Raw genomic sequence first — 25,582 nt, 5'->3', positions numbered from 1 at the left:
AATACCTGGAATAGTAATGAATATTTTTAGTATAGGAACACATCAAAAATATTGTGTAAGGATTAATGTAATTAATCAATTAATTAATGATACAATGAACTGTACAAGATTATTCATAGCTACTGAATATGTGCTTGCACGAGAAATGAATTGAAATAATTTATTGTAAACGTGACAAGTTTGAAATATTTTAAATAAAATATAATTACAATTGCCATGAAATATTATAAAAGTGTTTTACTCACCGAGCACAAATCCTTGTCCCCCTCCTCCTGAATCACCGAGATTACCCGCAACCACCCCTAACTACCTCCAACGAAAACCGCCAACCACCTCGAGTTATACCTCGAATACTAATAAATATTTTCAGCGTGAGAACAAATCAAAAATAATGTGTAAGGTTTGATATAATTTTTTTATCGACATATTTTACCAAAAAGATTATGAGAATATTGTAAAGTTATAGAAATTTTATTAGCGCACTGACAGCTACTGAATGTGGGCTTGCGCGAAAAACGAATTGAAATAATTTATTGTAAACATGAACCAGGAACCACGGAGCGCTTATCCTGGAAGTCGAGAAATTTTATTAGCGGACCGACAGCTACCGAATTTGGGGTTGCGCGAAAAACGAATTGATATAATTTATTGTAAACATGAACCAGGAACCACGGAGCGCTTATCCTGGAAGTCGAGAAATTTTATTAGCGGACCGACAGCTACCGAATTTGGGGTTGCGCGAAAAACGAATTGATATAATTTATTGTAAACATGAACCAGGAACCACGGAGCGCTTATCCTGGAAGTCGAGAAATTTTATTAGCGGACCGACAGCTACCGAATTTGGGGTTGCGCGAAAAACGAATTGATATAATTTATTGTAAACATGAACCAGGAACCACGGAGCGCTTATCCTGGAAGTCGAGAAATTTTATTAGCGGACCGACAGCTACCGAATTTGGGGTTGCGCGAAAAACAAATAGAAATAATTTATTGTAAACATGAACCAGGAACCACGGAGCGCTTATCCTGGAAATCGAGAAATTTTATTAGCGGACCGACAGCTACCGAATTTGGGGTTGCGCGAAAAACGAATTGAAATAATTTATTGTAAACATGAACCAGGAACCACGGAGCGCTTATCCTGGAAGTCGAGAAATTTTATTAGCGGACCGACAGCTACCGAATTTGGGGTTGCGCGAAAAACGAATTGAAATAATTTATTGTAAACATGAACCAGGAACCACGGAGCGCTTATCCTGGAAGTCGAGAAATTTTATTAGCGGACCGACAGCTACCGAATTTGGGGTTGCGCGAAAAACGAATTGATATAATTTATTGTAAACATGAACCAGGAACCACGGAGCGCTTATCCTGGAAGTCGAGAAATTTTATTAGCGGACCGACAGCTACCGAATTTGGGGTTGCGCGAAAAACGAATTGAAATAATTTATTGTAAACATGAACCAGGAACCACGGAGCGCTTATCCTGGAAGTCGAGAAATTTTATTAGCGGACCGACAGCTACCGAATTTGGGGTTGCGCGAAAAACGAATTGAAATAATTTATTGTAAACATGAACCAGGAACCACGGAGCGCTTATCCTGGAAATCGAGAAATTTTATTAGCGGACCGACAGCTACCGAATTTGGGGTTGCGCGAAAAACGAATTGAAATAATTTATTGTAAACATGAACCAGGAACCACGGAGCGCTTATCCTGGAAGTCGAGAAATTTTATTAGCGGACCGACAGCTACCGAATTTGGGGTTGCGCGAAAAACGAATTGAAATAATTTATTGTAAACATGAACCAGGAACCACGGAGCGCTTATCCTGGAAGTCGAGAAATTTTATTAGCGGACCGACAGCTACCGAATTTGGGGTTGCGCGAAAAACGAATTGATATAATTTATTGTAAACATGAACCAGGAACCACGGAGCGCTTATCCTGGAAGTCGAGAAATTTTATTAGCGGACCGACAGCTACCGAATTTGGGGTTGCGCGAAAAACGAATTGAAATAATTTATTGTAAACATGAACCAGGAACCACGGAGCGCTTATCCTGGAAGTCGAGAAATTTTATTAGCGGACCGACAGCTACCGAATTTGGGGTTGCGCGAAAAACGAATTGAAATAATTTATTGTAAACATGAACCAGGAACCACGGAGCGCTTATCCTGGAAGTCGAGAAATTTTATTAGCGGACCGACAGCTACCGAATTTGGGGTTGCGCGAAAAACGAATTGATATAATTCATTGTAAACATGAACCAGGAACCACGGAGCGCTTATCCTGGAAGTCGAGAAATTTTATTAGCGGACCGACAGCTACCGAATTTGGGGTTGCGCGAAAAACGAATTGAAATAATTTATTGTAAACATGAACCAGGAACCACGGAGCGCTTATCCTGGAAGTCGAGAAATTTTATTAGCGGACCGACAGCTACCGAATTTGGGGTTGCGCGAAAAACGAATTGAAATAATTTATTGTAAACATGAACCAGGAACCACGGAGCGCTTATCCTGGAAATCGAGAAATTTTATTAGCGGACCGACAGCTACCGAATTTGGGGTTGCGCGAAAAACGAATTGAAATAATTTATTGTAAACATGAACCAGGAACCACGGAGCGCTTATCCTGGAAGTCGAGAAATTTTATTAGCGGACCGACAGCTACCGAATTTGGGGTTGCGCGAAAAACGAATTGAAATAATTTATTGTAAACATGAACCAGGAACCACGGAGCGCTTATCCTGGAAGTCGAGAAATTTTATTAGCGGACCGACAGCTACCGAATTTGGGGTTGCGCGAAAAACGAATTGATATAATTTATTGTAAACATGAACCAGGAACCACGGAGCGCTTATCCTGGAAGTCGAGAAATTTTATTAGCGGACCGACAGCTACCGAATTTGGGGTTGCGCGAAAAACGAATTGAAATAATTTATTGTAAACATGAACCAGGAACCACGGAGCGCTTATCCTGGAAGTCGAGAAATTTTATTAGCGGACCGACAGCTACCGAATTTCAGCTTGCGCGAAAAACGAATTGAAATAATTTATTGTAAACATGAACCAGGAACCACGGAGCGCTTATCCTGGAAGTCGAGTTTCACCGCGTAGCGGACCCGAAGCGCGGGATCCGGGAGGTTGAGAACCCGGTACTCGAAATTTGCGGAGCGGACCCGAAACGCGGGATCCGGGAGGTTGAGAACCCGGTACTCGAAATTTGCGGAGCGCGACTCTCAACCGTCCGCCCTACTGCGCGGTTGGTACCGGACTGAGGAACTCGGCTAGCCGATTTTAGATTGGTGACGTCACTTTCCGAACATCCGAAAATTCAAACTTTGGTTTCGAACTGTAATACTAGGTATGATGTTGTATGATGTATGATGTACGATGTACGATGTACGATGTATGATGATATGATATGATGTATAATGCTTATAGTTTTCACGTTTCATACAAGAAATACACACCTCATCTCTCCTGCCGATTCCAGACTCAAGCGGCCAGGCCCTTCGATGGTCAGCCGTTGATGGAGGATATATTCTTCAGTGAACGGCTCGGCTAATAACGCTGCCGTTCTGCGACAGTTGGATGATGAAAAATTTCGCTCGTATCTTTCAAATGTGTGTTAAAATACACTAGAAATGTTAAGAAGCGTCGTTCTTTCTCTCCCTATCACCTTTCTAGGTCTTTAAATCACTACGCAGCGTTAAATACTGTCTCACATACGAAGCATCCGTTTCATCTCGTTCAAAATTAACGCATCCGTGATGTATTACAGTTACTCTGAATTTTTTTCCATACACTTTACGAAACACAAATTCGCTTCTCTACCCAACGTGAAGTATTTCACTTGCGACTAGCTAAAACAGCGTTTCGATTCTATGCCTCCGAAAATTCAAGATCGAGAGAGAAAATGAAAAGTCGTTGGAATAATTATGAATATTAATGTGATGGAATACATCGAGCGCGTGTCGAATAGAATCCCATTTCGAAATGAATAATTCTTCTATTTACATATTATAGCCGTATTATTGTAGATAATCTAGTTTGTCTCCTGGAAAATTATAAAATTTATAGTATGCATCACGTTTTAATCGTAAATGGATCATGTATATTAATGTCGTATATGGACCGCATATACATATACATATACTTTTTTGTCTCCGCATCATTATTACATCTAATCTGTTATTATTCATGATCTATGTATACATTCTTTTCTCGGGTACCTAAACTTTATTTTGGAAGTAATTTATTCTTATTAATTTATTGTATCGCCGCCCTGGCCTACCATTGCGAAGACTGTGTTACTCGGAAGGTGAATGCAGCCAGCATTGTGTCGAAATCGGTAACTCTCAATTTCTCAAATATTAACTTCCTACTTCTTCTTCTCCAGGGAATACGAAAAGTTATTATAATCCCACCAAAAATGAAAAGTCGAGTTTTCATTAGATCTTAACGTTTCAAGATCTATGACTAGGTGTTTGTGTATAATATATGATGAATTTTTTGTCCAACCATATGTGGAGAACGGATGAACGGATTTGGGTCATTTTGATTTGAATCGACGGGGTTTTTCCTAAAGTAGAATCTGTACCCAAACGAAAAAAAACCTCAACTTGGGTGTCAATTCGTACTCTTCATTTTTTTCTTGTGGGAATTTAGCTTTATTTATGAGTTGGGGGTACGAATATACACGGGAGTTGAGTTATTTCCGTGAAGGTATGCCGTTTGAGGAAGAAATATACAGAATATATATCATTCTATGAAAAAAGTATTTTCTAAAATTTTTACCATCACGTTTCTTTCATTCATGTGGCAGTATGAATAGTGTATTTGCGTGACTCACGGTATTGCATCAAATGATCCATTGCGTGATTCATTTACTATGAATTTGTACAATTCCAATGCTGTATATTAAACTTATTTATAATAGATTCACTACACAATGAAAATATTCAATTGCAATAAATTTAGTGGACCTAGCAAACTAAGGTCAGTTGTGCCAGAACTAGAGCGGGCTCAGATAGTAACGTTTCCCTTTATAAAACATGTGACTATTAATGATTTATTCAAATAAAAATACAACTACGATTAACATTAAATTGCACCACCTTACTAAATCCAAGATATAACAATATTTACAACTTGCTACTCTTTCCTGGTCAATCCCGCGTATATGAATGAATATTTCTATATTTGAAATCTTAAGTCAATTTCTATAGAGTACGTTGATAATAATCATTTCGTGGAGCACAAATTACAACTGAACTTATACATATGTGTGTGTGTGTATATACATACATATATATATATATATATACACGCACATAGTTTCTTAAATTCTTTAAAAGTCTTACATACCTATGATGACATGGCATTATCCATCTATGTATCGAGTAACTAATTGTTTTATTAAATTTTTTCTGACTCTCAACTTCAATACCAAGAATTACTTCCACACTCATGACAAGTGTTTTATGATCTTCGAATAGTTTTATTACTATTATACTTCACGTAGCAAAATGGCTTAAAAATTTAATGTTTGTTAGACGTATTTTTGTTATTATACGCCACTGTTTCGGCTGCTCCATATGGCAATCGCAAAATGTGTAATTAAAAGCCTCCGGATAAATTGGGAGTAACCGAAAATTTGATTCTGCCAATATTTGTCAATTTTCTTTAATACAGGTATATTCACCGATTGTGTATTCTCTTGATCCTAGCCCAATGCCACAACTCACATTTTATATTACATAAGGTAATTTAGAATATTTTCAAGCACAAAATTTGCTGCAATTAACCACCTTTAAAATAATTACAGATACACTGCATAAAATATCTTTGGGACTAAGTTATAATTCTATGACCTTTGTATGTAAACAAAGCTTTCACTGGAAAAAGTAGGTGTACTATGAACATTGTTAATTTTCAACCATCAGCTCAAGTTATAATGCGTTATAAAACTTATGTTGATTGCTAATTGACAAGGCAACTGTGGTCTTTATAGTATGCCAAAGTGAATTTGCACGATTATTCAATCAGTGAATGTTTTACAAATGCAAATGCGAATCATTTTTCCTAAGATAAAGACATACTTTGATGTCACTAATTTATTGCGATTCGTGGTAAATCAATCTGCTTAATTTTCTTCTAATTTTCAAATAAGAGCGCTTTCAACAGTACGGCTTTTTATTAATTTTATATCTTGCATAGAGCTCATTAATATGAGGGGTGTAACTGCAAATCACTTAAAACTTAAGCTTAACAAACTGAAGCATTTTAATACAGAACTATTTTTGAACAGCGTTTATCGTATTCTTTGCAATGCCATGTACGTACGTACATGTTACGCCAACTCCGTTGCTGTAACAATTTGAAACAAAGAATCTAGTGCTACCATCTTGATAAATAAAACATAAAACGTTATCAACATATTAGTATAAGTTGATGAATGTGCGATTAAAAAGACTTAACTCAATTTCTTTATAATGTCATTATTGACGTAATTTATAAAATAGTAATTATTTATTATATCAAACTGATCTTAAAGCTGTTTGAATATTGCTAAGAACTAAAGAAGAATGTAACAATTAAATTGTGAATAAGAATATCTAACTCTGTATTCACATGGTTCATGCTAGAGGTTATTAAATATTGCGAACTAAAAAGGAAGAAAAATTGAAATAATTTAACCAAGCAGTACATTTTGTACGATACTAGCAATGCCATATTATATCATAATATTCTTTTAACCCAAAAGGCGATATCGAAATATTGGTTAGTATAGTCGCGAACCTTACAATTCACACAAGTTATTAATATTTATTATACTCTATGGAGAATCCGTTTATAAAGTAAGGAAGTATCTGTTATATAGGTAATTTTATTTATTTTTTATTGACGTCTAAGTCATTATAAAATATTTCAAATATCCTGCTAAATCATAACTTGTTGGCATACAAATTCTAGGAGTATGTTTATAAATCTGCAAAATTTCTTGTTTGTTTATGTACATATTTTTTCCCCTCTTATTAGCAAATATAGTATGCTTGTAAAGATCGATTCTGTTTATTGGGATGCTACGACCGTTAGATCTACAGTAATTATTTTTTCGTATTTTTCAAAAAATTCAATCACAAGTGTTTAGCAGAAAAATGAATACAGATTGTTGTTCTTAAAATTTGGGAGTAAAGATATAAGATCTATACGTTAAATAGGTATATACAAAAAAAAAGAAAACACTGTATACTAGTAAAGTTATTCAGACAAGATTGATACTATTTTGCTCTCATTTTTTTTGTATGTACATTTATGTATTATACTCCAAACACATGGCTATCATAAGATAATTGCTCTAGTACACTATGTCAAATTTATCTTCTTCAGTATTGAAAAAAAATATGATCATTTGGCTAGTATTGGCCTGTTTTTCAAAATGTTGTTACAAGCTATCTAATTATGAATACACACAATTTTCGTATGTTGTTAACTTTAGTTACTATTATTTTTAATACCCCTATAATATGGCATTACATTGCCAGTATCTGAAAATGAATAACCATGTTTTATAAAATAACATTAAAGTTGAATTCAATAAACTACTATATATTCTTAAAACTCAGAAATAATTACATTAAGTTTAATCATAAAAGACCAAATGTAAAGTTAAGCAAAGAAAACGAATGAGCCATAGAGTGGAAACCTGTTATGTAATAATTGAATATAGAAGAAAGTTATAATATACATTTTATAGTAATTGATGAATAAATTTAGGTAATATACATTATCTTTGAATTTACCTAAGTAAAACATCAATGATTACATCAACACAGATTTTTTACAGTCATTTTATGCTGAAATTCTATTTCAATGGTCTATTCTAAATTTATTGAAAATTTAATTATCCTTTCATCTTCCATGACAAAATAACTCTTAATCCCAGCTCATTTTGTGATTTGCCCTCATCATACTGCATGGTATGAATTGTGGTGCAACAAACGATGCTTAGGAAAGGATATAAACTTGTCAGCGTAAGTATATCACCATGTATAATTGAGTGAACAATATTCTTTTTTTTTGGTTTGTTTTTTTTCTTTTGCAAAAACTCAATACAATGAAAATATAGAACATGCAACAATGAACGTGGTATAACTCAGAGTAACAAGCATAGGGGGCCTTGGCTTGAACCTATGTGTACGATCAACTGAAACGATTAGATACCTAAGCCGAGTTTGTTCAGCATCCATAACGGCATTGGCAAAAAAAAAAAAAAAAAAAAAAAAAACGTTAATTAGACAAAAAGAGGCCTACAATTGAACAAACCTGGATGCTTCTCCCATAACATCAATCAAATGCAATCAAATGTGTATCGGAACGTGAACCAAAAGCTCTGCACGGCTTGAAAATACAGCTGAACACATTTCGCACGTGTATTCAACAGCATCCGGAATTATGGTCTCTGGAACCTCGTCAACTGGTGTGATAACGTGATGTACAGCTAGCATTCTGTGCGGTGCTGATTCAAGCATTTTAACACTTAGTTGGAAACTTTCTTTTTCCGCAACCTCATTATGAATGGTGTGCGTATCTAAATCAGGAAGGATGGATTCTTCTTCAGCTGTAACGATGCTTGCTTCATAAGCAACTTCTAAATTATTGCCATCCAGAGCATTATCTAACATGTGACTCGTTTGATTCATTTCTATCGCATTGTTGTTGTTTTGCGTGGCTTCTTGACTCGACTCATCATCTTTTGGCTCTTGTTTTATTACAACTTGCTTTTGTTTTCGCACTTTCTTAACGACAGCAGGTTTCTTCCTTGGTGTTGGCTCCACCTTTCGCTCCGCTATGGCTATATTACCGTTATTATTACTGTGAACTGCACCGCTATTCTTTTGCGATCCTGGTTCAATTTTAATATTTTTCTCTAAAAATGTCACGGAGTGCGGCTTTTCGAGCTCCTCATTCGGTTTTGTTGGGAATGTTGCTGGGGTAAGTTGAAGTTTCCCTTCAATATGATAACTAACATTTTTAGTCCTCGGTCTATTTCTTTCACCGCTGGGAAATACCCCAGTTTTATGTTCGTTTGGCATAACTTTGGGAGTTCTGGTAACCATGGTCTTAGTTTTTTGGCCCTTCTTCACTCCGTCACCACCAATCTGAACCGGTACACGAGTTTTCTGAGTGTGAATCATTTTTGGTCTACTGGACTGAGCAGACGTCTGTGTTTCATTTTTCTTTTCATCCTTCTTGGCCTTTCTTTTCGAAAGTTTCGATTTGGCTGGATTAGCCTTGGAATTACTTACTATCGAGCTTATATTCTGCAGTGAACTTTCAAAGCTTTTCAATACGTTCTGATAACCCTCTTCTACATTCGCCCTGTGCTGTTGCTTGTTCTTCTTTCCAAGTTTTCGTTTTGTATTGTCGTCCGAATCGGATGCAATGTCTGGCGTTTCGTAACTCACTGCAGCCATGCGTGGGGGAACAGGGTTTGTTTCATAAGGCTTGAGCTTGCGCCTCCTTTTATACTTTCGCGGGCCAGTTTGCGGTTGTCGGCGCAAGGCTGTATTGTCATCACAGTGTTGCACTATGTGTGCAACTATTTCTTCGGACGTGCCATAAGAATCACCGCATACTTTGCATAGATATGGCGTCATACTGCCATGACATTTTGGATCTGGACCTGAATGATGAGCCCTAACATGTTCACGCAAAACGACCTGTAAGTTTTTATAGAAAATTTTAATTATTGAACAGGTTATTGCATATACTCGCATCAATGATTATTGGTAAACAATTAAGTAATTATCAAGCTTACACGTTGGTTAAAAGCTCGAGGGCAGATGGCACATCCATAAGGCTTTTCACCGGTATGTATTCGTTCATGTTTTCTGAGTGTTCCTCCATCTGCAAATGCTTTCCAACAGAATCTACATCCATACGGTCTTTCACCAGTATGAATACGGATATGAATCTGTTGAGAACTACGGCTACCAAATGTCTTTCCACATTCCCTACAGGGGAAAGAACGCCCACCCAAATCCTTGTTGTGAGAGTGACGGTGGCTCACCAGTGCTCTACCATCAGGAAATTCTTCGCCGCACTCGTCACATGCGACCATCTTATTGCGATGGGACACCATATGCCTATTGAAGATTTTCATTAATAACCAACATTCATCACAATACGTGGGTTTTTTAAAAAACAGCAAATTCAGTTAAGTAGTTAAAATTTAATGGGGTTTACAACAACTGACGAGAACCTTTGAACAGAAGTACTTCATGCTATATTTTATCTAATGCATCAAAAATTAAAATGTCGATTAATCGGAGCTTGGTTTCTGACAGTAACAAGTTGAATTGACAGCTTGCAAAAGGTCAATTGAAATATTAATTTAGTGTGAAAATTGATAAATTAAATACTGATAATGAATCTTAGCGCACCTGCGGAGTCTGGCCTTATTGTGGAAATGTTTACCACATTTTGTACATCCAAATGTCTTATCAGCATTGTGTACCCAGGAGTGCTTGATCAAACTACGCTTGTCTTTGCACGTTTTTCCACAAAGAGTGCAAGTATTTGGCGGCGCATCCTCCGCATGATTTTGACGGACATGCTCTGCGACTTCTGCATCATCTCGACACCTTTGGCCACATAATAAGCAACGCCGACTAGGTGACCTAAATCATACAACAAGTTTCTCTTGAAGTTTTGAGACCCTTTCAAATTTCTACATAGGCGATGAATTTTCCGAATTCGATTTTTCATATTGAATTTTTTTACACGAATATTTTAGCCTCGTTACATGAAAAAAGCATGAAATGACGTACAATGAATAAGAAGTAATCTAAAAAAATGTACTTCTGTAGATACATATATCAAACGTACAAATCAAATAATTAATAAGTGTCAATGTTACACGGAAATGTGAAAAATCACTATAGTTTCAATTTAAATAATTCTTGCCTGCTGCTTATTGAATGGTGATATAACCCATATCAAACTGAGGATTACGAGATTTTCAAGTGTTGTAATTTTATACCGAACAGTCATCATTAGAAATTATTTACCGACCACATTTTTTTATTTCTAACCGCATTTTTAACTAGAATTTGACGTCCGTATTATATGAATCGACATGCACCTTTTTCTCATGAAGACCGTATAAGATTAACGTAATAAATAGTCCTCAGAATAAATATTCCAAGAAGTACTTACTTTTACAGTAATATATCCCGTAAAAATGCTTTTCTCAAGCAATCGTAAAGATAATAATGCATTCTATACAAATACCTGGCATGCAGCTCAGCATGTGCAAGTAATGCCAAAGCTTCTTCAAACCACTCTCCGCAAACATTGCACACATGATGCTGGCTTGAACCCTTGGTAATCACTTCTGTAGTTTCTTGCTTGACATGAATCCTGGAAAAATTGAGAAATGTTTGTGAACAAATTTATCACTAAACAAGTGCAAGGATACATTATTATAGATTAACCATATACTAAGACGGAGATGTTCCATACATCATTCACTACTTACTTTCGATGGCGTTTAAGAAGATCCAGACGGTGAAAAGGTACTCCACACGTATCGCAGTAAAATTCTCCAAATCTTTCATCACCGGTGTAAGTTGCATCATTATCGTACTCTTCTAAGTCTGATTGCACAGCACCTCCATGTTTGATTCTAACGTGTTCACGCAGGGTGTTAACATCCCAGAACATATCACCACAAGAAGTGCATTCAAATGGACTATCGCCTCCGTGCACGCGAGAGTGAGAAGCCAGAGCTTTTTCTCTGGCAAATCCAACACCACAGTGTTGACAAACATACGGTTTGGTTGGGTCAGTGATAGGCCAACGTGGTGGTTGGGGTTCAATATGTTCCGAGGTCAGTTGTTCATTCCACCGTGAACTTGATGCATAATTATTTCCTCTCGCCGAATTTCTGTTGGTCATTTCTTCTAAAAGTCGCATATCTTCGTCCACATAGTCGTAAGATTTATTCACATATTTTCCCATCTCAACTTTGATTTCTGGAGCAGCCCGCTTTGCCGCTGCTGCATTGTTCTTGCGCTTTCTTGGTGCGTTAGACTGAACTTTTTTGCGCCTTCCTTTATTTGTTTCCTCCTCTTCTGGGATAAGAGAATCGTCATCATTCAAGTCATCTTCCAATCCATCACGAGACGGGGCGTACGCATGAATTTTCAAATGATTCATTAAATCACATTTTCTGACGTATCTAGCACCGCACAAATTACATCCATGAGGGCGATCCGTCTGATGAGCTACCATGTGATTCATTAGATTTGCTTTTTTCCTGAACCGACGACTGCAGAAATCGCACGGGTAAGGGCGAGTGTTTGTGTATGAATCTTGATCAATCGGCAATGGTATTTCCATGTCGTCATATTCAAGCAAATTGTCGTGTGATACTTTAGTCTCCGGGATTTCAACACTGTAATGGACATAAATATAATGTTTATTTTAATAATTAGCTAAGACTACAACAGGTTTCAATTTTTGTAAATAATTTAAAAATATTCCAATCAGTGTAGAAAGAGGCATGAGGTGATCACAAAGTTGTAAAAAAATTTCACTCAACAATGCGTGCAAACATTTTTTAGTTTCTGGGTGAAGTACTTTGACAAATTTGCAAAAAAAATTATATTTGTCTTGCTTTTATATTTTGTAGCATGTTTAGTAATATCAAATTTTCTGTTTTCTCACGTTTTCCAAAATATTGGGAATGGAAATATGCAATCAAGATTTTTCTTCAATTACAAAGCACTTTAAGAATTAGGAATTATCTGCCAAGCATTGTGCAAGAATAACTTTGTGTACAATTATGGTAAATTTTTCCGCAACATATTTAATTACTGGGTTTCAATCAATTTTCGTACTTTTCCAGATAAAAACTATGTGAGTCCATCAAAAGTACAAATAGCATTCGATGTACATGGAATATCAATGTGTCTGCAGTTCTGAACATTCATCTGAAGGAAAAGCGATGGAGACTTATGTACCAACCACATTCTTATGCAAAAAACGAAATATGTGTGATTGCAACTAGCTACCTCAATCGGGCAGTAATTGTTTCAGAATGTTTCCTAACGATAGAAAAGGGTTATCTCAAAATTTCGTTGAAATGAATAGTTGGAACTTCAAATACATGAATATCAATCTAAGTTCTTTCAAATTGTGTAATTTAGTTTAAAAAAAAAATAGAGTGGTCTTTCCTTAAGCGTCATAGGCAAAGAATCACAACTTTTGACGCTCTAATATCATAAAAATGATCAAAGTTCAATTTTACCCATCATGCTGTCCCGGTCTATCCCAGTTATCACTAATTACTTCCTCAGTGACCTGGATATTCAAGTAATCATGACCTTGGCCATCTTGGGGTACTATGTAAATAGACTCCATGTCATTAGACTGTGGCACAAGGAGGATTTCGGAGTCGGGTGCTGGACAAGCCTCTGGAACAGTTTCGACTGTGTCCTCGACGCTTACTTCTTCACATGCCCCGATCACCTCCTCCTCTGGAGTGTCCAACTCCCCTTCTAAGTCGCATATTACTTCCTCATGAACTACATTTCCCACTTCCTCGACCCATTGCAGGGTCAAATCACCGGCCACATCCATCTCGTTCAGCTAAGTATCTATTTGATCACTGAAAGCAGTCAATTAAGTCGTAAAGATAAGTTGTCAGAATGTATCAATTAGCAAATATTAGTTTTTTTTATCATTTAAGGTAGAAAACTGCTTGCATAGAACCTATCTTTTAAAAAGCCGGTCTGATAGCGTTTCATAAGGTGGATAAAAATGTGTGGCTTTATTTTATTTTATCATATGATAAATAGAATTGAAGAAGATTCGAGTAATTCCAATTTGGGAAAGTGGGCAAGTACATTTTCCCCATTTTTCAATGAAAGTTGTTCATTAAGTTTCGTACTTCGGAAATGAATTTAGTAGATAAACAACACCGAGTCAACGTATAGCTAATTTTTTATTAAAAAATTAGAATCAATGTTTTCTTGTTTCTTGATTCAGCATCGACGTTGAAGTTTCTGCCAAGTAAGTTATGTAATGAGTTGCTCCGGCAAATTCTTATTCGGCTGACTAGAATGAAAAAAGTATTTCATTCTCGGCGAACTGATATTTGCATGTTCGAATAAAATCGATCGGTCATATTATAGCTCAACCCAAAATGCATGCCTGAAATTTTCTATTTCGCTCTCATCAATTTGTTGAAAAATGAAAGGTCTAGAGTTTGAGCGTAGCTATGTCCATTCTTATACAATTTTTTGCCTATCGTCAGACACTGACATGCACAATGAGCATTAAAAATTGAAATACCATTGTAAATATATTTTTGAAAAATTTCAAACGAGGCCGGTACAAGCATGAATATATCACTTAATTTAATACATTTTTTCTGAGCCCTATATACAGAAGCAGATTCGCATAATAATGGTTTCCAAGCTCACTGATTATTCGCAGTCAAAGAATTGTGGTTATCAGATTCGGCATTGAAAATAGGATGAACCATTTCAACATTGACAACGATTAGTCAAGAATAGTAACAGTCGACCGATTTGTATTACACCATTTTCTTCCCCCCGAATATCAACTTTTCATCTAAATGCATTTTCCAGACGGCACTAATAAAATTGTTGACATCTAAGGTTATATTATACATATAGGTTATGACTTTAGAGGTTATAACGAGTAAGTGAAATAGTAATTATGATTGCATAATGCGAGCCGGCAAGTAATGACTGGTATGGTTGCGTATGTTTGAATGATTGGAAAACAAAAAAGTGGGCGAGAAGACGCAATAAATATTTTACATACGATGCAGGCAGTAGCCATAGCCTCTCTTTATGCCAAGCCTTCTTCCACCCAATTACACAGTATAAACTGACACGAAGAAACGTTTCGGCCCTTGTAAACGCAGTATTTTTATATCGAATTAGTGCGCATTTATCACTAACGTAATCACAGCGTTTTACTTACTGTTTAATATCCTTAACACAGCTATGAACCTAACCAAAAATACTTTATAGCGATCGAGAACAGCGTCGACCTTCGGTTGTTTTCAATTTGGAGGGGATGCGTTTAGAAATATATTTTAACAAAATGGCGGCTGGCATTTCACGCCACGAACGTTAAAGAACTTAGATAGCAGACCCGACGAGAGGCTTTATCAGCTGCATAACACATGGCTTGTCCAGTATATACTTAAAAAATACTACTGATCTCTGGCTATGGATAAGATATAGATTTGGTCATTTCTTTTGGACTTGAGCCACTTAAGCTTCTTAATTTTCAGAATGAAGATTTGGGTTTTCCTTAAATCATTTTAGGCTCCTTATTTCAATCCGATGTCGGTTCACTACCACACAACCAACTAACGTAACAATTCTCTAATTCTTCACAAAAAAAAAGTAGATATTTTTTTGCAAGAAATTTTTAATTTTATTGTTAGTAGAAACATGTGCGCACATCAGAAAAAATCGTGTTTCAATCATCGGTCAAAATTAATTTTGATATTCCAATTAAAGAGGCGTATAATATGCTTTCCGAGGAGCTAGAGACAAATCCAGCCCAGCTACGATAAACTTGCAACCTAACAAGAATTGTTTCAGGAACATAGTCGTTAGAATGAAAAACTATAATTTGTTGAATTCTGTCGTATCTTTCGTCGATTGTCAACATTTTTCTACAAAGTGTGGTAATTTATGCACAGCACTGATTTCTTTCTATCGACTATGGAACGATGCAAAACGTATTTTCTAACATATAAAGAAAGAATTGCAAATGAGTGTCTTCAAAGTTTTCTTTTGCTAAATATGAGAAGATTTTTTAAGCCATACTAATTATTACAAACAATAATTTTCAATAAATATTAGAAATGTTTTACATCAAATAATACAAATCAGAATGGCTACGATCACCTGTGTTCAAAATTTTTTTAATCTAATTGATTTAAAATTATGGTTAATATGATATGTGACGTATAAGCACATGATTGTGAATAAAAAAAATGAGATCTTGAATCGAAATAAAGTACTTATTAAGTTTAGTAGGATCAAATAATTTTTTAACATGGCTTAAGCAACAAGATTATGATAATTTTTTAAGATCTATATAATTCTTTGTACAGTCCTGTTACGTGTATACATCAAGTAAATGTTATATAAACATTGGTGACAATTAATTCTACATAACTACTTCTAATAATTTAAGTTGGTAGGAAACATGAAATTTTATGTATAGATATTGTTATATCATATAACATTATAATATCAATTAAGTCATTGACTTGCTTTCTGTTATGATATGCATACATCACTATTCTGATATGAAGATGTCGAGAAATAGTTATCATTATGAATATTTCTATACTACACTGTGTATATTACAATTAATAAAGAAGCATACTAATCATCTATTTAACGGACTTGATATGGAAGTTATTATTCACTGTATGCTCTCAGTATCATGCACGTATGTACTCTTCCATCGGCATAAAATATATATGATACCCGAAAATGACAGTTGAGAATAAATGAATTCTGGACGCAATCGAATTTTAATTACTTGTTGATATTTTGTCATTAATCTTTTGTATAAGAACATAATTAACCAACGTATACCGGAAATTACTTTTTTTTTTCCACATACGGTCAACGTAGATTTTCGGGTGTTTGTTCAATTCAATTTATAAGGACAGATTATATCAACAGAACTTTACGGCATTTTCATGATACTTTGTTAAAATTGAAATGCACTCCCGTAAAATTTTCGGAAACAATGAATTGAACATTTGTTTTCTTCAATACAGCGATATTATTACACAGCTGTGGTAGTGTTCTAAGTTATGTTTATGGCAAACTATTTATATAGAAGTATATATATATATGTATATATGTATGAGATATATTTATGCACAGATATATTTTGTGTATATATCTCCATATAAGTATATACATTTATGTATTCGAATATTGACTATATTATGCTTATTGTAAGTGCAACTGTAATGTCAATGATAATTATTAGAATTACTGCATTGGTCTGAACACAAGTCGAGGTTTTTGTTAGCCGATATCCCTCTTAAAATCCGTACTCCACTTATAATCGGGATTTATTCGGAACTTTGCTTCATCAACTGAAAAAACTTCGTTATCGACCAATTGTCACAAAATTTGATCAATAAAATCACGGACCTTGAAAACTCAAACTTCAATTTCTTCGAATAGCATCAATCTGAAGTAAAAGTAAATAAAAACGATATATTTATACAATACACACAAATTTTATTGATGCGATGAATGCAATATTAATCCATAAATATGCTTGTGATAATCAATGATTTTTTCATATAATTCAGTTTGTAAAAACAATCACTGAAATGAAGTCATAAAATTGGGGGTCGTCTTATATTCAGACCAATATATATTAGTTGCATTGAGTTCGTTACAAGCAATCATAGAATCTCTATTGTATGTATGTACACACGTATGTGACGCTGGTAACACGATGGATCAGTAATGCCTGCCCGAACTGCCTCTTTACCTCACACACTCAAAACACTTCGCACTCGACTCACAATCAGTCAACAGTATGATTAATGGAAGAAAAAAAAAATCGGATAACATTTCTTAATTTATAGCTGCACTGTACGATGTTGCACTATTACTTTTTCGTAAACCCAGTATGTATAAGATGTAACCATTGTAGCAAGAGCAGCTTGAGTATATCCTTGCAAGAGGAAGAAAGCTGCATTGTAATGTAATTGCCAAATTTTTTCTGCTATCATTGCGATATAAATTACATATCGCGAAAAATCTTAATATCGAATAACAATGATTGTGATAAATAACACACGCGATGCAACGGGGAGAGGGGACATTGTAATGTTGAGATACCGTAACTTGATTAATATATACCTGAAGATATAAAAAATGGTTATTGTACCTGTGAAAATGTTTAGGTATAATTGTGCTCCTACCTCAGAGTCTCAGTCAACTTTGTACTCTCGTCAAAGTATCACCAAGTTTGGAATAAAAGTTAAATCAAGTACAATAATTATATATCTGACAACCTAAATTAATTTATATAATACGCGACCCTGATTGGTAGATAAAACTTAACTTAATCTATTTAAAATTTTCTTTATAGCTGTCACAAATTTATTTCGTATAATAACTTTAGAGATATACTAATACTTTTTTTTTTAGATACCGGGAAAAATAATGAAAATTATGTTACCTTAGCTAATTGTAAATTATAATTTGAAATATTAAACACTAATTTCAGATGAGAATTTTCAAATGCAATAAGTTATTCTTCCATAATGTCCTTAACATAATTCATACTGAAGGAGGTATGATTCATGATGAAGTACTGAACGTTCCGAGGAAATGCCTATATACATTGCCAACATGAAAAAACGAAAGTTGTGGAACGAACAATATCAAGTAGAAATAATTTAATAACACTAAATCGTAACGTTTCTCTATATAAGTAATCTGCTGTCAAATAACTAGTGAAAACAGCCACACAAATTGCAGCCGAAAGAAATATCCAATTTTGTCTCTTTAATAACAACATAATGAGAACATGCTGTGGATTAAAACCTATCACTGGCATCTAAATTAAATGACGCAGCCAAATATTATCCCACAAAATAGAATTCACTGAGAAACCACACAAATACCTGTATCGACATATATGAAGAAATTCACTTCTCATTATACTCAATACTGGTCGGTAAATTAATTTTTTTCATCGTTTTTTCTTTCTCACCTAGGATGTAATATTTTACCTCATCAAATTATTCCCATTTTCTCACAATCATTGCTAGACAGGCAATTCAATTAAATCTACAGACCCAACTATGAAACCTATACGAGTATTAAAGTCGAATAGAAAAAACATATCGTCATTAATTTCAAGAAAACGGGTTTGAACTTTTGTCGTTATATATTGATGGTCCCAAAATTTTGAACAGGAAGAAAAGTGATACCTTTTTTCATAAGTATAAGTAAATAATGTAATAATCTGTACTGAAATTGATTTGATACTCCTCTACCTTTGTAAACAAATTCATCACCTTGGGACTTAGTGTACACCGTAATTTTTGAGTCAGAATTTCAGTCGTAATTCCGTAATCTACATACAATGTATATATTTTGTATGCATATTCTAAAGACACGTTGCTCGTATAAAAAAACATTCGCTCTCAGAAACAGTAGCAGACATACCGTTACTTTATCCGAAATTCAACCCATGTGAACATCGATATTATTATATTTCTTTGTGAACACATCGCGCAATAAGTGGACACAAGAGAAATATAACCAGTCACCTAGAGGACAACGTCGGGCAGGGAGCAATGCCACTAAGCTAGCTGTGTGCCGCTTCTTACTCCGTGATGCCCTACTCCAATCATGGAACCTCCGCCACCTCCTATATCATCACGGACGATTTTTCTCTCCTTGTAGTAAATTTCTTCGCTCTCTTTATCACATAAGAGAAGTACTGCCCCACCAAATAGAAAAATAGCTGCCCCCCAGCCAACTCCATATGCCCAGCCAAACTCCCACATAGTTCGGTTTCCTTGAGGACAATAACATTCTTGTCATGAATCACCATCTATATATATGTATATATTTAAATATGGGCCTGCTTTTTTGAATTTCTGAGTACTGAAATAGGAACTTGAGTAATCAGTCGACGAGAGAAATACTTGACTGTAATCAATGTGGATGACTCATGGTGCGGCTATTTCTTTTTAATCCTCAAGAGCAGTAAACCAGTTGAACTAATTACTATTTAAGATATGCAAGTGAAGTAAAAATTTTCTTTGGACCACGTAATTTTCCAAAATTTCCATTAAAAAAATGCGGAGACTTGAGTCATCCGTCAATAAATTACAACTCGATCATTGTTGTATTTCCTAAATAAAATAATTTTTTCAGTAGACTAATGCAATCAACTGAATATTCACTACTAAAAATTATATCTAATTACATTTCACAATGAAAGTACTGCCTGGTACGAAAAGCATTGCGCTACCGAGTTTATGCAAGATAAGATAACATAGACTTGTGGCACAAGACTTCTGGCGATACTTGGGAGAAAAATAATTGCTTACCATGATTCAGTTCTGCAGCAAAGCAGACTGGATAAACGACGAGAGCTATGAGAAGAGCGGCTACTGAAAGTAAGAAAATAATCAATAAATTTAGTGAATGGCAAGACATGCAATTGATTGACTCTATACATAATACAATTCCAACAAAATTTATTTATACACGTTTCAGACTGCCACTTACATGCAAGCCCCATACAGAACACCGCAAAAAGATAATACTTGTGCTTATCGCGATGGTCTTGAGATCGCAGGCCTAGTCCTGTTAAAATTGTTGCTGCTATATCAGCCAAAAGACATACGACACAGAGCGCAGCTGCCGCTTTTATGTATCCTGTGAAAAATGAACGGAAAACATTTTTATTGATAAGTTTCGTTAATTTTTTAATAGTATAGATGAAATTAAAATATTGTCAATCGAAGAACGAATCTTACCGACATCCCGAGCCTGATAACATCCCGCTGGTGTAGTCATATGGAATGGCAATGGAGTCGGGGCACCGTCTTCAATGCAGTGTGCAAAGAGACCTTGTCGCCATCCTAGCGCCATCAACCAGTCAGTCGATGCCAGTCCCATTATCATTAACAAAATGACTATCACCCCACATACGAATGCTATCACCTGTTAGTATAAATTCAAAACATTAAAAATAACTTAATCCTGTAGAATAGTAAGACTTTGCTGTCTTATTTTCACGGTTTATTAGAGAATATTGTAGATAAATTAATTAACACTCCCAGAGATAAGTGACGAGACCCAATTATTGAAGACAATTATCTTAGATAAAAGTATGTAAATGATGTAAGCATATTATTTGATGTGATTTAACAGAATAATTCAATAAAAACACGAATAAAACATATATCTTTGGTTTGCTATTAACACTGCAATTAAAATACCAGGTGTACGAAAATTTGATAGAATCTGCAGCTGACTTTATTAGAAAAAAATACTCAGTACGAACTTATTAAGAGTTCAATGAATTGGGAACCATTTAAAAATGTGTAAATAAAAGGGGGCGTTCTGTGTCAAGAATATACGCTCCCTGACCATCAATTCAAGAGGAAATAAAAATCAGTAAGTCATGAAAATTAGTAAAAAAAGACTTCTAAAACTGAACCAACTGAAGAACAGTGTATGCTAAGTAGTCTTTTCGAAGTTGAAGTCAGCAACGTTATCGTGACGAAACATGGGAGGAAACATAATTTTTTTCTTATTTTTACATCGATTTTGAAGGAATTAAAATTTCGAAGTATGACTGTTTTGTTTTTTTTACGATTTACCGAATTCTAACTAATCCCAAACTAGTGAAATAACGCTTTTTCCCCAGTATAAATCGTTACAATAACGTTACTAACTTCAATATCAGTCTTAAAGTATTTTGCATGTAGAATAATGAAAATTGTATTTTAAATGAATAAAAATTACGCATAGGTTGGGATGATAATTCAAACTAAAAATTCACAGCATTTGTGGTACGGTATATTTTAAATCGATCCCTAAAACGAGGTTTTTCGGGGGTGCGATAAAAACGAATTATTATTATCTTTTTATACCTGAGCAATCTCGTTTTGCCCCATACGATTATCAGCGGCGGTGTACATAATCATAATGAATTGATATTCCAGGTAAAATATATCAGCGAGTCTCTCGAATAAATAAGAATATCCGCACGTTATACAATGACGTAATTTCAATGAAATTCAGTCCATCTTATGCACGTTGCGCACTGTTTATATATAGTTTAGATAGGAGATAGGAATTACGATTTAAGGAACGTCGTAGACCGCGCCATATCGAAGGTGTGTCGCGAGCATTTACAAATATTTTCACACCACCGGCGACCAGCGCGATTGTTCGTCAACTTTTTCCCCGTACGGCCTCAATCATCGATCGGCAAATTCCTCCGTCCACCGAGCATGGTCGCGAGATATTCTTAATCGGAAAACCGGAAACCGTTTATCACGTTCTAAAAACCATTCGCATTTGAAAAATCCTGAGAGTAATGGACAGCCATCTTTACTGGCCCAGGTCGTTCGACGGGAGGAAAGGGGTCCGGTAAAGGTCGCGGCGCAATGCGCGAGCGAGGGATGCTTCCACTTGCTCACCCTCGCCCTCGCCCTTATCCGGACCCCCATCCTCATCCGCGTCTTCACCGTCAAATCTTTCTTCTTCGCTCTATTCAATCCCGACTATACCTACGCAACTTCGACCCCAGTCGCCATCGCGACGCGGGTATGCGCGAAGGGTTGTTTTAGGTAGACGAGGTATGCGAGTGCCACATGATACGTGACTTTTTTCTCTGAGGTTTTGTATTGTGCTTAACATCGATCGGTCAAGAGCCGGATTGTAAAAGAAACCAATCCACAAATCGATACACACGCGTGGTTTTATGGCTTGTGAACATTTTTTGATGATGCATTATCCATTGGAATATTTCTTACCGGGAGTTTGGAAGTTCTGCGTAATTGGAATTCGTCGCGATGAAAAAGGGGGTGAACCTAGGCGATTTCGACGTTGTACATATATTTTTAAATATTGAAATCCACGTATTTCAAATGCGAAAAGGGCTTGGAAGCCCCGTTCTGTACACGATTCTTAACAAAAAAAAAAACACTCCAACACATTTTCATTTGCCGCAGAAATATAAAAATGGCTTGACTTCTGTGAATTTATTATTGCGATTTCGTAGAATTTGTGCCCATTTCTTTATTTCTGCATCAAACGAAAATATATTGGAGTGTTTTGTTCAGAGTTGTGTATACAATGGGGTTTTTAAACTCTTTTTACGAAGTTGTAGTAACTTTATCGTAACGAAACATCGGTGAAAAAATCACTATTTTCTCAATTTTACAATGATTTTTAAGGAACTAAGATTTTTAAATATGAGTGTGTTTCGTTTTATCACGGTTTACTGAATGTTAGGCAATTCCAAAATCGTGAAAAAACGGTTTTCCTCAGCAGGAATCATTACGATAATGTTACTAACTACAATATGAACCTTTTTTTGCGTTTAAGATACGTGGACTTCGATATTTGGATATATATGTGTCAACATGAATATCAACCAGGGCACCCCCTTAATTGTTTCAATTTCTTTCATTTAAACCCGACATGTTACCATCTCGAGTTCCTTTGTTTTGTTTTTTGATGCGTGAACAAACGCTAGAATAATTGGAGGAAATGGAGGTGGTTGGGAAGTGCACGAATAATTTATAACGCGCATACACGGGATTTTACAAAGGACGCATGTGTTGCGTAACACATGTGTTTTGCGTAAAAAAAGGAATCAAGTTCACGGAAGTTGATTACGTTATCATTTGAATTCAAGAATACGGCTAGCAGGAGGAAAAAGCTCGGGCGAATTATTAAATATGTGCGTAAAAATTCGCTAGTCGGATAAGATTACGGAAATAGATAAGGGCATATTTTTTATCAGCGCCAGAACGGAAACAGCAGTTCACACTCTTTCGTCCTCAACTAGCGCAACTACAGAGCTTGTAAATGTACAGTCGGGTCAAGAAGACGATTACAATTAGACTTGTCTGAATTTTAGGTCACACAGTACTGAAAGCACTGTGCACAACGGCGGACTGAAAATGATAAATGAGAACTTTTAACCATTTGCGCTATATACGCTAAAAATAAACGAAAATTATCAACATACGCATTAGCGGTACATAATCTTAGGATCAGATAAGTAGAGCGATTACTTAATAAGGAAAGTATAAATCCATTTCGCGGAAAGGAATTTTAACCCTCTCTTGCAATATCAAGTAATATTTTTGGAATGCAACTTTGTATTTGAAAAAAAAAAAAAAAAATTTCACTGACTTTCGGTTTTTATAAGTTATTTTCGATAAAATGTTCAGAAAACTTTTAAATCTTTTAGTTCATGATTGCGTAGCTATCAAAGCGATCATAGTCGGAATAAATCGATGTATTCAAGTGTTTTGCAGAGGATGTCAAGAGATAAAGAAAAAAAATTCGTAGTCGCAAAAAATTCTACGATCTTTAATAAATATTCATAGTCATTCAAATTCGTATTATTTTTTATTTTTGTTTTGTAAACATCGATAACCGGTTTGAAAAAATCATGAACTAATTTTGAAGCAAATGGTGGAAAATTCATCTTTATTTTCAAAAAATTAGATTTCAAATCATGAGAAAAAAAGTTATTCAAAATTGATGTACATATCACTTATATTATACTTGACTGGAAAACTGGAAATTTTCAGGTAAAATGAGCAGAAAAATATAGCTCAACTTAAGTTTTAAAATCCTTGGCCTGATTAATCTACTGAACAGGTGAAATAACTCGTATCGCTGCTTCCGTGACAAAGATAAGTGTTACTACCCGTTCATGAAATTTTATAACGTGTCAGTTTTATTGTTGAAAGTTATTTCGCGACATAGAGGCGAAGGTATTTGGCACATAGAAAGCAAATCTGGCTATATGCCGTTAAAAAGAACATGAAAACTTACTTTCAGTGGCCTGGTGATGGTCACAGTTTCGATTGTGGTTGTTTGAGCCATTGTGTCGTGAGGATGGAATTTATTCTGCATCACATAAGCAAAGGTCGAATTAACATTTGCTTCCTTTGAGAGTTGATGTATAAAGAGTGCAATCATAGATTAATTTGATTAAAAAATCTTTAGACGTAGATGCGAGATTAAACTAAAGACAATGAGTTGAAAGGTATAGGTATGATAATATACAGTGTGAAAGTATTTCGTCGATAGGTAAACAAAAGGATATTAATATGTAAAGAAAAAATGTGGCAGATGGAATAACGAACAGGTAGCGCAATGCACGGGTAGACAATAATTCACTCTTCGTAAGGACTCAGTTGAATACGTTTAATTGTTAGAAACTTTCATCTATGTAAACATTGATAATCATATTATTAACAACAATTTATGGCGATATACAAATGTCACTGTAAGCAGGTATTCACTTACGACGGTTTATTAGACCGCTTGTAGTCACTATTCGAAATACTCACGTAATCATTAATCACAAGCAAACATTAGTCACTCCGATGAATAATTGTGAATAGCTATTATGTCTTGTTCGCGTCCATTACTAATCGACCTAAGGCGTTTAAAATATGGGTATCAACTGTTATCGACTGAAAATATAATTTATATTTCGTACGGCGTTCGAAGGCTATTTGAGATATATCATCACAAAGTACAAAGAGAGAATGAAGACAAAAAGTAAACATCCAAGCTGCTGCTCTCAAATATTTTTAATGGCGTATCGAGGTGCGTGCGTATATCATATACACAGCACTTATTATAGATATTCAACCACCCTGTGTTTACTCTTTCAAAATGGCCGCTCTCTGTCTAACTATACGAATAGTTAGTCTACGCCTTGGAGCACATACTTGTTTAT

The 25,582-nt window shown here is 35.3% G+C and overlaps 2 protein-coding genes across 6 annotated transcripts; both read right to left on the bottom strand.

The window, feature by feature from the left end:
• Positions 1-5,054: 5,054 nt before the first annotated feature.
• Positions 5,055-15,126, bottom strand: LOC124181945 (zinc finger protein 729-like). Of its 2 annotated transcripts, none has more exons than XM_046568682.1 (7): positions 15,035-15,126; positions 13,329-13,688; positions 11,556-12,473; positions 11,309-11,437; positions 10,459-10,695; positions 9,834-10,161; positions 5,055-9,735 (listed from the first exon to the last, which is right to left on the bottom strand). In XM_046568682.1, the coding sequence occupies exons 2-7, from the start codon at positions 13,658-13,660 to the stop codon at positions 8,374-8,376; spliced, it is 3,306 nt and encodes a 1,101-aa protein (XP_046424638.1). In that variant the 5' UTR covers positions 13,661-13,688; positions 15,035-15,126; the 3' UTR covers positions 5,055-8,373. The 2 variants fall into 2 exon arrangements, with proteins under 2 accessions (XP_046424638.1, XP_046424637.1); XM_046568681.1 differs by lacking the exon at positions 15,035-15,126 and adding an exon at positions 14,873-15,022.
• A 1,024-nt stretch (positions 15,127-16,150) lies between these two features.
• Positions 16,151-25,427, bottom strand: LOC124183486 (transmembrane protein 47). 4 transcript variants are annotated; one of them, XM_046572051.1, is made up of 6 exons: positions 25,144-25,427; positions 24,667-24,741; positions 20,616-20,802; positions 20,365-20,514; positions 20,184-20,246; positions 16,151-19,645 (listed from the first exon to the last, which is right to left on the bottom strand). In XM_046572051.1, exons 2-6 carry the CDS (start codon positions 24,715-24,717, stop codon positions 19,428-19,430), a joined length of 669 nt encoding a protein of 222 aa, XP_046428007.1. In that variant the 5' UTR covers positions 24,718-24,741; positions 25,144-25,427; the 3' UTR covers positions 16,151-19,427. The 4 variants fall into 4 exon arrangements, with proteins under 4 accessions (XP_046428007.1, XP_046428006.1, XP_046428008.1 ...); XM_046572050.1 differs by having other exon boundaries at positions 25,188-25,427; XM_046572052.1 differs by lacking the exon at positions 25,144-25,427 and adding an exon at positions 24,981-25,094.
• Between the last annotated feature and the right edge of the window lie 155 nt (positions 25,428-25,582).

Source organism: Neodiprion fabricii, chromosome 5 (genome assembly GCF_021155785.1).
Source record: "Neodiprion fabricii isolate iyNeoFabr1 chromosome 5, iyNeoFabr1.1, whole genome shotgun sequence".
NCBI classification, from domain to species: domain Eukaryota; kingdom Metazoa; phylum Arthropoda; class Insecta; order Hymenoptera; family Diprionidae; genus Neodiprion; species Neodiprion fabricii.
Note: the sequence above shows the minus strand (reverse complement) of the source record. Positions and strands in the feature narration are given on the sequence as shown.